General features: G+C 41.9%; 1 protein-coding gene across 1 annotated transcript; it reads right to left on the bottom strand.

The window, feature by feature from the left end:
* Positions 1-2,331: 2,331 nt before the first annotated feature.
* Positions 2,332-2,697, bottom strand: LOC116894286 (60S ribosomal protein L27-like). Its single transcript, XM_032895993.1, has one exon. The coding sequence runs from the start codon at positions 2,695-2,697 to the stop codon at positions 2,332-2,334; it is 366 nt and encodes a 121-aa protein (XP_032751884.1).
* Between the last annotated feature and the right edge of the window lie 12,209 nt (positions 2,698-14,906).

Genomic DNA, 14,906 nt, shown 5'->3' with positions numbered 1-14,906 from the left:
ATGCTGGCTAGAGCTGTAAGTTTTCTTGGCTTACAAACTATGCTTCCTCAAGTAGTTACCTGGAAAGGTGAGGAACAGCTATTGGTTTGTAGTATATACTGGTACAGAAACACATGATGAGCTCTTCCACGATGTCATGAGTTTTGTTGTTGTTTCTAAGTGGTTTCTCCTTACTATAATTAAAAGACTTACCTACACTTATTAATATGTGGATAGGCATGGAAAAACAAATGCCATGGCTCAGATAAAATGAACATTCACATCTCTCATGGGATACTTCAGAGAGAGACGAAAATCTAGGGAGGCGGGTAGTTCTGCCTCAGCAGTTCGATGCGTCTTCTGTTGTTCTGTGCTGGCTTGCTGCTCAGCAAGTCATTCTTCAGAGCAATTCTCTACAGCAAAACTCTAGAGTATGCTGTCAAACCTGGCCAACCAGTTCTGAGTCTGTGTTAGAGCAGCCCACAGGAATGAGAAAAGAGGGGTCAGAGAGGACAAGGGGGAAAGCATGGAACTGTACATAGAAGACGTGGTTTACACACAAGTGGTGAAAACATCCACAAGATCACTGGTGCAAGGAAGGAAACATGGAGAGGAGGGCTCTCAGTCAAGTTGCCCTTTGCTAGCTGTAGTTCATGAGGGAGCAAGCCTATGGCTAATATAAAGAAAGCCAGAAGAGCGACAGATTAGAAACCTTACTATATTAGTGGCCTTGAAATATTATTATGGTAAGGCAGGTAGAAATGGGCAGTGAAGTTGTACAAGTCACAAGAATCAAGTTAGGCTAATCACAGGCTCCAGGTTATAAGCATGGCATCAGAATGACACTTGAATTCTGTTGTCCATAATCACAGCCTTGATGGATTATGGAAGGATACACAGGTAACCGGAGTGACACTGCAGTGGGTGCTTCACAGCCACAGTCACAGTCACAGTCACAGCCACAGTCACAGTCACATCACAGTCATCACACACACACACACACACACACACACACACACACACACACACACACAAGAGGAAGATGGGGATAATTACATGACGTGATCATGTGAAAGAACGGCAAAGGGAAATATACAGGCTGTGCCATGGATCAACTCACGTAGGCTGGTGTCATGAAAAGCTAACGGCTCTTCCAGGGAACTGATGGTGTGGTTCAGACTTGTGGGACATAAGGATTATTGAGGCTGACAAGGGGCGTGGCAAAAAAGAAAAGAAAAAGAAAAAGCTAGGAACTGTAGGAAGTAGTTATGATTCAAGAATGTGCCCCAAAGGTTCAGGTGTTGAAAGCTCGGTCTTCAGTGAGGAAGTAGACATCGAAGAGAGGGTGGTGATGGTCATGAAAGTGCTTCCCTGGAAAGGAACTAATGTAGCACTTGATGACTTCTCACCAGCATGTGGTAATTAAAGAATGTGACATACAGAACATCTTAGACTCCCACCCCAGCACCTAATCCCCCTTCCTCCCACACATGCCAGTACGATCCCCTTAAATAGGAAAGAAACTGATACCAGAACAAGTCCTTCCACATCTGTAATTGTGAGCTAAGAGAATTCTTTTTTTTTCCCCTCCTAAACCCCATCTTTGGGGATTTTGTTATAGTGACAGTGCAGTGGGCATGCGTGAGGGTATCCAGGTGAACTGGGCCTCCCTGGTCTTGCAAAGCGCACACTTACTCTGTTAGAGATAAGCATCTCTCCTTCTAAAGGCTATGGTAACAACCACATCAAGTAATTCAAGGTCAGGACACAGTAATGAGCCTTCTGAGAGCGAAAGTGCAATAACTGGTAGCATTTATTGCTATTATAATTAGTATTATTTCTAAATATATTGGAAGCTAAGGTATAGTCACATAAATATAGCCTCTCAGATGGCCGAAGAAACATCTAGGCATATTTTAATTCCTCTTATTTCTTTTTGCTGGGCATTTAGATACCCTGCGTGAATATGTGCAAAAGAGACTACATTCTATCCCCATCCACAGTGTCTAGGTGTACCTGGGATGGAGTTTCTACCCAGCAGCAACAATAAGTGAGAGAATATAAACAGGAGCTTCATACATGTACAGTTTGGAGCAGCTGCAAGTAATAGACGTCAGGAAAACAGGAGCTAAAGTAGCAGAGATTTCGTCATCTCTCCACTCAGAAACCCCAGAGGTAGATGATGCTTTGGTTAGGCAAGTATCTCTACCATGTCACTGAGATACAGCATTCTAGTCAACCTCCTTTAGTAGTGTCTCTCTTTTTATTTTTTTTTAATTTTTAATAATGAAAACAAAAATATATCTAACAGTGAAGCTTCTGGAAAGACCATTTGTTCTTCCCTGTCTTGTATTACTCCTCCAACTTGACCTTGGCCTCCCGCCTGGCCTTGTGTTTCAATGTTGCATCTCTGAACACATCCTCATTGACAACAGTTTTGTCCAAGGGGATGTCCACAGAGTACCTTGTGGGCATGAGGTGGTTGTAGTCATAAACTTTCATAAAGGACTTGATCTTGGATCGCTTGGTGATTTTCTTCTTGCCCACGGAAGCTGTCACTTTTTGAGGATAGCAGTCAATTCCAGTCACCAGGGCGTGGCTATAAGGGTGGTCTGAGGTACCATCATTATCAATATTCTTCACAATGACGGCTTTGAGTTCAGAGTAGCCTCCAGCCAGGACCAGCCCCACCTTCTCAGGTTTCAAGAACTTGCCCATTTTAACAGCAAGCAGCAGAAAGGAAAGAAGGACCTAGTCTTATCTCTTATTGTAACATAGCTGCTAGAGATCCAGCCACCTCAGACAAACCTAAGTTCATTCATGGCAGAACGTGAAGGGCAAATACTAAGGAATCTGTTCTTTTACTGATAGGCAAAACATTTTCAAGAAGTAACTTAACAGCTTTCCCCCTCGGGTTGTTTTCCACCTCTGGCTGTGAGCAACATTGGGGAATTCATCAAGACAACTGTGAGGGAGCTGGACTGTTACTGAGGGCTTGTGGTTGATCATGTTACTGCATTAGGAAGAAAGGAAGGAAGAAAGGAAGTTCATATTGGCTGTTGGGTGTGTACCTGGGACTGCTCATCATGGTGGCTTGGATATAATTTAAGGAGACAATATCTGGCTGATTTCCTAGGGCAGTATAAGAGCCAGCCTTGAATGAAGCATGCATGGAAGCAAAGTTCGGTTTTGCACTAGTGGAAAAATGGATCAGGTTTTAACCCAAACATTAAAGGAAAGAAATAGCAAAATATGTAAACAAATAAGCAAGCAAGTAAGTAACAAAAGAAAGCTGCCTTTGGAATGCTGTGAGATGCAGAATAGGCAATAGGCTGTCCTAGGCATGTAGTGAATGCCATGGGATAGCAAATCACTGTTGCAGGTTATGGCATGTAGAGTCAAACCTATTCTCAAATATGAATTCATGAGCTTAAAGGCCAAATAACTGCAAAGTATTGATAGACATCCGAATTAAAGCTTTCAGTCTAACAGTGTTCATGTTCTATTTGCTCTGTATTTTCTTCTTCCTGAAGATTTTGGCCTTGCTCCTTCACCTTCAGGATCAGCAGTTCACAACTGAATCATTTGAAACCATCCACAACAGAGTAAAGCACAGAATATCACTACCCGGGCTCAGAGAACGGGCTCCGTGCTGTGAGCTAAGGAGGCCAGCCAGCTCTGCAACCATGGGCTCAGCTGATTAAACTCACTAAGGTCCAGGCTCCTGGAGCAAAATCAGAAGTGTAATCTCCTGGCTGTGACCTGCTTTGGTGTTCCTGGCAAGGCAGATATATGTAGAAAAGTAGAAACACACATAGTTTTACCAAAAAAGTCAGGAAGAATATAGAATGTATGCATATATGTAATTCATACCTTTATATCCTTATGAATGAGTGGTGTGTGAAAAATAGATAAATATTCTGGTTGCTAATTTTGCATAAACACACCCATACATACATATACATATGTACACACATATACATACACATATACTTATATCAATGTTAGGTATTTTTAAATATAGATTTATTTTCTTTCCTAAACTGGAACTAAGACAGTCCAATGAAAATTGTTTGATAATCATCATCATGATTGGTAATATTATTGGGAAAAACTAAATTACTCTATAGTAGCTATAATTCCTACCTGTACTTTAACTGGCATGGGCTTCAATTTGAGTTTTAAACAGGAATCAATAGTGTCCCTTTTTGTTTGTTTGTTTTTGTTTTTCATTTGTTTTGCTTTTTTTCCCTTCAAAATTTGTTTAGAGTTAACTTGGAAAAAATTACCATTATGGAAAAATAATATATCAGGATATTAACTGATTATTTCCGGACTTGGAGACAATGGGTAAGTCTTGTCAACGTGTTAATTCTCGTGTGTATTTTCTACATTGTGTTCCTTAGTTACTCAATGAATAGGAAATGCAATTTAACACCATAAAATACATGTCATCTCGGATTCTTTCTACAGAAAACACTTGAATGTAACCAAATAAATCTTCAACCAACAATGTTTGTAATTACCAAAAAAGCATCTCAAATACAGAAAACACACAATCCACAATATTAAATGATATACCAGAACTAAAATGATTTAACAATTACTTTTAGCAATTATTTAATCCTTTAAATGCTTTATCCGTTCACCCAGTGAATCCAAGAAGACATCTCTGTAAATAATTCTAGGGAGATATTTGTAGAAACAAACAAACAAACAAAAAAATCCATTTGGAAAATCCTTTCCTTTATATTTTTCATCGGAAATGATAACCATTCGCTCGCCTTGCCTAGCAGACCTAGTTTCTGTTTCCACTGGACAAGCATTTAGCACATTTGGATCGTGAAATATATTCTCTAGGTTTCGTCTTTGCTGGCATTTCAGGAGATTTTTTTTGCATTCCGACTTCGTATAAATTGCAGAAACTCTTTTTGTCCTGGCTCTGAGGGTCCTTTGCCACCAATCTACTTTATGGTTCCCCCATCATTTAGAATGGCCTTATCTTGCAAGCATTTACCCAGACTCTCTAACTCTAACTTCAGGACCAGATTAAGTTTGCTTCTCAAAGCCATCCATCATCCGAGATATGTTTTTGTTAGTGTTTTCTTTTGTAAATCATTTTATTATTGTAAGCTTTCTCCGGCTTGCTGGCATGATAATAGGCTATATAAATGATTTTTGTCCTATATTTGTGTTGTATGTACTTTATTGTAATAGCACTCTCGGGTCAAAAGCAGCCAATATTATTCCGATTAATTCCTGTCTAGACACTCATAAATTGTCCCTTAATTTGCAGAGAGAAAGCGAAGTCATATGAAGCATAACCTTTCCTCGCTGCAGAAAGTGCACCTGGTATTTCCGGGCGAGAGGAGGCCCGCCTCCCTGCGTCCTTCAAAGCAGCAGGCCTCAGAGGATACAAGGATGAGCAGCTCTTTCTCTGTGCGTGCGGCCCAGGTAGCCAGCCAAGGCCTGCCAGTTGGCATGCTGTTCCTCAAAAGGAAAACACAAAGCCTAATCTCCCAACGCAGTTTCAGACAAACACTCATTTTATTTACTCATATTCATCTCCCTGGAAGGGGGAAAAAAAAGGAGGAGAAAATAGCTTGCTTAATCCCAATACTAACACAATATCGATTCACATTCATGTTCGGTATTTATTGACGTGCGTGGCATACAATGGGGGCTATCATTTAGGCTACTGTGTTCGAGGGAAGGCACAATCACATTGGAGAAGGAGATGAAGCACACGGTTTATACAGCCTTAATTTTATGTAATGTAAACCTTTCAAACATTGCACATGGGAGAGAAGATGCGTGGCCCTAGTGAAAAGCTGCGTGCATACCAAAAGGATTTATCTTAAAGCTAATTATGGCTTGCAGAGTGTCTGTCCCCAAAAGTAAGTCTGTTGTTATTTCCTAAACTTGTATGGTGAAATGAACTCCGTTGGCTTCGGCAGCAGCTTTCTGTCTATCCCATTAACCAGCCGTAAGTGCATTTGTGCTTGAAAGAAGAGCTTGGGGTTTTTGCTTTGTGACATCCAGTGTGAAGTGTTTTGAAATTCTGCAGGTGCTGTCCAGTGCTCTAGGCTAACTCTAGCCTATGCTGGAGAACACATCGAAGAGCAGTCAGCACGTAAGGATTGCTAGCATATGGCCCCTAGGAGAAGAAACAGATATAAAAGCACCACGTTCTTTGCTTGGGCCCCTTGGAGATTTTATTGCCTGGTGGCAGCTGTATTTAATAAAATATTAGTATCCACTTGAGGTTTAAAGGTGTAACACAATTCCATTTCAATATAACAGTTCCATAAATTCAAATATGAAACTTTCATAGAAGCACAATGCGGCTATAATTAAAGAAAACTTGGTATGCACCTTAGGAAAACCAAATGTGGGGCCTGCTGCATTTGTAGTGATCTTATAAAGGAGATTTGGGGCAATTGTTCTCATGTTTGAAAGTTAGAAGTGATTCTAGAGGCTTCTGTGACAGAGACTGGTGGTTCAATTTTTGTGTCTTTTGAAGTTATACCATTTCAATCTGATCTTCTCAGAGGCTGAGAATAAGTCCCCCCTTCTCCCATCATGCTTTCTCTATGCTTCTAAAAGGTTCTTTCCCAATCCCATCAAGTGTCCAAAGAGCTGGCAAAGTTACCAGATGCTCTAGGGCCCTTAGATTACACCACTCTTGTTTGCAAGTTTAAAGGCAGGTAATGCCTGCTTGAAAGCCTTAGTGCAGTCCCTGCTCTAGCATAGCCATGACCAAAGCAAGCAGAAACTTAAGTAGGAAATCCTAGACTTGGAGATAGTACTTGGGTTTGTTTCATTATCCCACAGAGACCTTGTCACCAGCATTGGGGTGCTATTGGGAGGTGATGGACTAGGAGGGAGGGCCCTAGTGGGGGAAGTAAGGTCACCGGAAGCAAAACTTTGAAATGAGGTTGCACCTCAGCTTCCTCCTTCCCTCTTTACTTACTGGACGTATGGTGCCTAGCATTTCTTGGCCACATGCTTTTGCCCTGAGGTGCTTCCTGCTTTTCTATAGATACAAAATGGAAAGGGTGCTGACCATGGACTGAGAACTCCAAAACCATGAGAAAGAATAAATCTTTTGTCTTTCTAACTTGATTTGCCTCAGATGTTTTGTTGCTGTAGTGGAAAGCTGACTAACACAAGTGGTCATTTTTATTAACAAGTTGCTTTAGGAGATATCCATTCATCCATCCATCCATCCATCCATCCATCGGTCTGTCCATCTGTCCATCTCTCCTTCCATCCATCTGTCTGTCTCTCTATCTCGCTATCACTCTGTCTCTCTATCTGTGTCTGTCTTCTGTCTATCTCTATCCCTATTATGTCTCTATATATCATCACTATCTGTCTGTCTGTCTGTCTATCTATCTATCTATCTATCTATCTATCTATCTATCTATCTGTCTGTCTGTCTGTCTGTCTGTCTGTCTCTATACCTATATCTAGAGAGAGAGAGAGTCTTTTTGAGAAGGAAGTTTGCACGTTTACAGAGATCCAACAACCAACCTAGAGGCCCAGCTGAAAAGACTGACATCGTTTGAAAGCCTCTTCTATGCCAGATGGAAGTCTATGAGTAAGGTTACAGAGCTCTCCCAAAGGCCACATCCAGCCTCTAGTGGAGTTCTGATCATCTAGGCTGGTATAATGAAGATGGCACTATATCACATGTGCCTCTTGTATCTCATGGTCTCTGAGATTTTTCATAGTCTTTTACCTGCCTAAGTACACCAAAGTCAGAGTAGACCATGACCCCTAGCAGAAGACATGGAGAGGACATGGAGGAGCTTCTGTGGGTATAAAGGGAAGTTGTTAGTCAGACCAAGGCAACAGACACTGTTGCTGCAGGGAGATCATGGGCAGGTTTAAAGAACAATGTCCCTGGGGCAATGAAGAAAATATGCAAGGAAGGAGAGAAAGTCAGCTCGGGAATCTTTTGATATAAACTCTGAGATGGGGTTTGGTAACTAAAGGCAACATCAGATGACATAAAGGTCAGATTTCTGGACGTGTTAGTGAAGTAAATCCTATGAACCCATGTCACTGCACTGGAGGAAAAACCAGAAGGATAATAGAAAATTAAATGTAAATCTGAAATCTGAACAGGACTTTAAGCATGAAACCAAGAGGAACAGATAACAGATGGAGAAACTGGTTTGAGGCGAAGGACGATGATGAGTTTTATGCTACTGTAGGGGAAGGTTCAGGCATGGTGCAGCATTCTGGAGGTGATTTGAAGTAGAGAAGGGGACTTGGATGGTAGAAAACTAAAGGTCATACAGTGGCTCTCTTGGGAAAATAAAAGTTCCATACAAGGAAGAAAGGGCCAAGATGGTGGTCCTTGTTTCTCTGGGCCACCAACATTGAGTTCAGGAGTATAAACAAACCTGAGGCTAATTAGGAAATGTTCCTGATGTGGTGTAAAATCAGGAGTGAGAGCCCCCAGTACAGCTTCATCCTGCTAGGCAGCAGGGTTTCTGGAAGAAGGGACCTTGGCCAACTGCACCTTCCTGTCTTTTCACAGGGGTCTTCTTTCCTGTTCCTCATCTGCGAACCGAGCCCCTGCTGAGGCGACTGCCAGTGCTGTTCTCTTCTGAGCACGCAGTCCTTTTGTTTTGAGTTGCATTTCATTCCTGTTGTGTGTCGACTTGATGATAATGTTCTAAGTGACCTCGAGGCTGATTTATTTTTCTGGGAATGCTATGATAAGCCCTGGAGCTCAGGAAATAAGACTTGAGAAGTTCAGCATTTAAATCAAGATGAACTTTAAAATGTAGAATCTGAACTAAATTTGGATCTCTAATCCTAAGGAAAGGAGAATCATACAACCCAAGCAGGTCAGATTGTGTTTGGGGCAAACTTCTCCAAACACAGGTCAGAAGCAGATGCTCCTGTTGCTATGGCAACTTCTGAGCTGGTGTGTGCTTGCTTGTTCTTCTCTCTCTCTCTCTCTCTCTCTCCTCTCTCTCCTCCCTCCCTCCCCTCCCCCTCCCTCTCCCTCCTCCTCTCCCTCTCCTCTCTCCCTCTCCCCTTTCTCCTCCTTCTCCTCCTTCTTCATTCTCCTCTTACCTTCCCTCCCCCTCCTCCCACTCCCCCCCCTCCCCCTTTCTCCCCCCTCCCTCCTCTTTTTTCTCCCCTACTTCTTTCTGTTTATTCTATCTCATTTCTTCAGTTCCTAAGTCAGATAAAGGCCGCTAAAAATATTCAGTGTTCTTTCTTCTAGGAGGTCGAAGGAAAATGCACACCAAAAATTATGTTGGAGCCTGTGATTTTTTCATATCTATTAAGACATGATGGAATTATTTAATTACCTCTGCTCGCAAGTTGACGGACAAGCGTCCTCCTATCATATTGCAGATCTGCAAATAGGATTATTTACATCCAATCTAAGGAGTGCTGACTGGTGTTGTTGGAAGCTAAAGCTGTATCAGCATTTAAATTCCCACTTTTCTGGGCAAAAACCCAACTGAATGATTCAATTAAACTCGTTATGTTATATATTATCCAGAAGTTCACAATATAAAGTGATCCTCCAGCCTGAACCCCTGCCTTTATGATTGCAATTTGGTAAGCAAGACAATTTCCAAGGACTATTTTACTTGAACTGCAATGAAAACGTCAGGCCATAACACACTTTTTGATGCAGGTTTTATGAACGGCACTCCAGAATCAACCATTATTTCAAGCACATGCAATAAATAACCTTCATTATTCATCAGAGAGTAAATATGCATTTGTGTTTGCAAATATGGCTGGCGGCTTCCTGAGGAAAGCAGCCAGCAGCCAGCAGCTCCTTCAGCCATTTAGGGAGATAACGAATGGACGCCAGCCTCTTTAATTGCTACAGACCACCCTCGTAATTTCTGAGAGATGAGCAACTCCTTTACAGCACAGCCTTTGGGCAGTGTTCTCTGCACGCTGCCCACTCGCCTTGATAGTGTGGCTCTGTAGGCATTCAACTTACATACATACATACATACATACATACATACATACATACATACATACATACGCACATACACACATGCATACATACATACATGTATACATATACACATACACTTACACATATGTGTGTGTGTGTGTGTGTGTGTGTGTGTGTTTACGTATTACCACTGTTACACCCTACCCAGTCCTGTGGAGAAATTCCCCCACCCCTGGGATTTTTAAGAAATTCTCTTCTTTGTACTTTGAAACGTTCAAATAAGTTCAATGAGTTCAATAAGCTCATTTAAATAGGATTAATATAGTCTGTAATTTGGCATTCTTTAGACCTGTGTTTGCAATGTCAGAGAATCTCTATTTTCTGTTTTGGGGAGATGGAGAGGAGGATTAAACACTTGCTGCTCAAAGTGAGGGCCACAGTAGGGGGTATCTTGAACCCATGTCAAAGCAGAGCAGGCATAACAGCCCACAGCTAATACCAGCACCTGGGATCAAGACAGAGGGACTCCCTGGGGTAAGCTGGCTGGCTCAACTGGACAGAATTGGTGAGCTCGTTTTAGGAAGAGACCATCCTTATATAAAGTAGAGTGAGTGACCTTCCGATGCCAACTCTGGGCACACATAGTATGCACACACACACACACACACAGACACGCGCACACACACCCATGCACATACTCACACACTCACATCTGAACACATTTGTACATCCACCACACATGAAACCATGTATATACACAAACATAGCAGATGCATATTCCTTTTCGGAAAAAAAGAAAAAGGAAAAACAATTTTATTTTTATAACACTATTATCTTTCATTTGTTATTTCTTATGGTTCTTTCGATCTCTCAAAACAGAGGACAAAACTATTTTACAGCTGTTCTTATATGTATGTGGGACGATATGATATATGTGATATTTAAGCTTAAGGCTCTCTGATGTCCAGTGAAGCCATTTTGTATGGCATCCTTTTGGCATGGGTCAGGGGACACAAATCTCTGCTCCTCTCCACCTCCTCCAGGCCTCTTCAATGACTCAGTACCAACTGGATTAATTTTGTTGCTGCCTGCCGTGACATATAGAGACATCCTTGTCTCCTATCTATGATTCTGGAACTTAATTATAGGCAATCAGTTTGTTTGTTTGTCAATGTATTTGTCCATAAAACTTATTGCATGCTTATACCTGGATTATGTGTGTCAACTAGCATGCTCTCTGCTGCCGTGCTTGTGATACGTATTTAAATAAGTCTGTAATAGACTGAATGGCAAACACTGTCATCTCCCATTTCTCGTTCCAAAGCTGCATCTTCTGATGTGATGGCACTCCCCGGAGAGCTCACTCCCATGACAACCAGCACACTGCTTTGACCATAGCCTTAGTCAGATCCTGAAGTTGGTACATTCATGACCAGTGACCTCTTAATGACCCGCCTTATAATACTATTAAGATGGCAGGTCGAGGGGGTACACGTTTGGATGGGACATTTTTACCCTAGCAGGAGTAAATTGGTGTTAGATGAAGTCGTCAGGCTGAGGGTGGTGTGTGTGGTGGCACAGAGCAAAGACAACTGTGCGTCATGAAGAGGGGGTCTAGGTTGATGTTTAATGACTCCAGAGAAACTGTATTGCTGTTGCTACGAAGCATGAGGAGAACACAGTAAACTGCACTGGCTCTTTCAGTGCCAGTCTCACAACCCCAGCCATATTTGCTGTAGGAAGAATGGTAACCCAAGAACAGGGAGAGACCAAGTCACTGAAGCAGAGCTGATGACTCTAGTAATGTTTGACGTGGGACTATCAAGAGCAATTAGATTGACGACATTCTACTCAGAAGATACAACATAGTCAAAACTTTGGTATGTGAGTGACATGTCACAGGACAGGGTATAACAATAAAGGATGTCACAAATGACAAAGAACTAAAGGGGGGGCTCTCACCTAGCATGTGGGAGAGTGTGTGAGGCTGTAGTGCTCTCCTGGAAAGAGTTTTCAGGACTGGGGTTGGGAACTCCAGGAATTCCTTTCCGGCAAGTCAAGGCATGGCCTGCCTACCTTCTATCCTTACCTAGGAGGTTCTCTGTTCCCAAACATCTCCTCTCATATACCCAGTGACCTACTGTATCTCATTATGATTGGTTCAAGAGACAAAGGCTGCTTAAGACATAGCCTAACTGGCTCAGCTTTCTGGGGAAAAGGCATTGCACCCGTGACATCTCACTCCAGCTATTGGAGAATTTGCCGAAGCATTTTCTGCAGGATGCTAGTGTCTGTCAGATGATAATATTCACTACATTAAGCAAACATACAAAGAAAGGATTTGTCCATGAAATTATTTGTGGGAATCTCTGAATCAAAAACAGATGGTTTAGTTTCTGCCTATTTAGCTGTTGCAAAACTTTGAAATCTTTAACTCCTACCTTGCATTGTGGGAATCTGAAAAGAGGGAGAAAGGTATGTATTGGGTTTTTGTTTTTGTTTTGCTTTGTTTTGTTCTCAATCAGGGTGGTTCAGAGAAACATTTCTGGAGTTGCTCCCATGATTAGAATCTTCAGAAAAAGTGCTAAGTGGAAGTCTTCTTCATTAGCATGCTGCTTTCATCGGCACTGCTCCATGTGGTCCTCTCTAGAGTTCATGCTTGCCGAAAGCAGATATCACCATGGGTGATCTAATGGAAATAAGCAAAAAACCTGCAGAAGTCAGACTCCCATGCTTCCTCCCTCAGTGTTCTTACAGTGAAGATCTGGGATGTACATTCCCACAAGACCAGGAGTATTTCCTCCTGAAATACTCAAGTACCATCATGGCCACAGCTAAAGGAAAATGGACCATAAGCTACCTGAGCAGCAGTAGGAGAGCAGGACTCAGGGTAGTGGTTCTGAGGACGTGGAGAACAAAAGAATGAGAGGAGTAATATGCATATGCAAAATTGTACGTAACCAGGTTGTCCCGGGACTGTAAATGGACTGCTGATGCCTCATGGGTAATGTTATACAATTTATCCTTTTCAACATTCTAGGACTCTCTAACAAGGGAGGTGGAGCTGGCAGCCCAAGAGATCTTAGGAATTTACTGTTCATTCTTTTAATAATTTAATAATCATGAGCATATAAAAATATATTGTAGTTGGCCCCCTGCACACGCACCAGCTACATCTGCCTGTAGCTGACACAACATCTTTAGCAAGTTCTCAAAACTGAGAACTGTTTGACTGTGTGGCACTCACATCACATTGTTCTAAAATGATGCAATCTAAATTGAATGTATCTGGGTAAAATCGAAGGGGCAACTGACTATAATACAGACCATGTCCACAAACCATTGCTGTGATAGTATCAGTTAGCTGGTTACTCAACATTATAGAGTGCCCTCTATGTACCGGATGTGGACTGAGCACTACTGAGAACAATATACAAGAGGGGCCAGGCCTCTGCCCTCACAGGAAATTAGAGACCACTAGAGAAGGGAAGTAATTATGAAACAAATCATTCTAACTTATTGAGTAAATAATTTAAAATGAAAGCGTTCTCCAAAGAGCAAATGCAATGGGAAAACCTAAAGAGAATCCAACCATATCCTGGGCTGAATAGAAAGGGCTACATAGAATTCTGTTGTACATGTGCATTTCTGTGTGCCAATACAAGTTTGTGTATGTGAGTCCAGATGCATACATCCTCGGAAGACAGAGGATAAACTTGGGTGACTATCCTCACTGCCCCCCACCTTGTTTGAGATAGGTCTTTTTATTGTTTTCCATCGTCTATGCCAGCCTAGCTGGTCCTCCAGCCCCAGAGATCCTCATGTCTCCCTTTCCGCCCAAGTGTACCAGTGCTGGGATGGACCATGACATCTGGCTTTGCATGAGCACTGGAAATCTGAACTAAGTTCTGCATCCTTGTCTGACAAGCTCTTTACGGACTGACCTTCCTCCGTCTGCATAGAGTCGAGTTCTCCAAGGTCATCTCATCTGAAAATGTCCACAAAATTTGGGTGAATGGATTATTTCAGCTTTTCCAAAGCATCCTCCTCAGAAGAAGGTAAGAGATACTTGGGGATCCCTGACTTATGAGTTCAGCTGGCTTTTGGAGGATGCCAGGCAGCATGAGGATCAAAGGGGAGCATAAGGGTAGAGCCAATCTGAAACTCTATGGGAGACATTTTTCTGTGAATATTTGTAACAGCAAGTGTCCCAAGAGAGACAACATGAAAACTACTGGCACAGGTGCCAGAGGTGGCTTCCAGTTTTAGAATTTGGCTATTTTATATAAATTTCACCAATAACATGCAGGAGAGATTGAACATGTAGACTCTTAGCTGCTTGCAAGACTTTGCAGGAAATTGTGAGCATAAATTCAAATGGAAGGGACAATAAATATAAAATACTTAAGAAAAACAAAGATGACTACATGCACAGGGAATCTCCAGATGCCACTTAAGAATGTGGTATCAGCCTGTACAAAGCTTAAGTCCAAGTGGATCAAGGACCTCCACATCAAACCAGATACACTCAAACTAGTAGAAGAAAAAGTGGGGAAGAATCTCGAACACATGGGCACTGGAGAAAATTTCCTGAACAAAACACCAATGGCTTATGCTCTAAGATCAAGAATCGACAAATGGGATCTCATAAAACTGCAAAGCTTCTGTAAGGCAATGGACACTGTTGCTAGGACAAAATGGCAATGAACAGATTGGGAAAAGATCTTTACCAATCTTACAACTGATAAAGGGCTCATATCCAAAATACACAAAGAATTCATGAAGTTAGACTGAAGGGAGACAAATAACCCTATTAAAAATGGGGTTCAGAGCTAAACAAAGAATTCACGAGTGAGGAATGTCGAATGACCGAGAAGCACCTAAAGAAATGTTCAACATCTTTAGTCATAAAGGAAATCCAAATCAAAACAATCCTGAGATTCCACCTCACACCAGTGAAAATGGCTAAGATCAA

The sequence above is a fragment of the Rattus rattus genome, chromosome 2, assembly GCF_011064425.1.
Source record: "Rattus rattus isolate New Zealand chromosome 2, Rrattus_CSIRO_v1, whole genome shotgun sequence".
Taxonomy (NCBI): Eukaryota; Metazoa; Chordata; class Mammalia; order Rodentia; family Muridae; genus Rattus; species Rattus rattus.
This window is presented reverse-complemented; position numbering and strand designations above follow the sequence as displayed.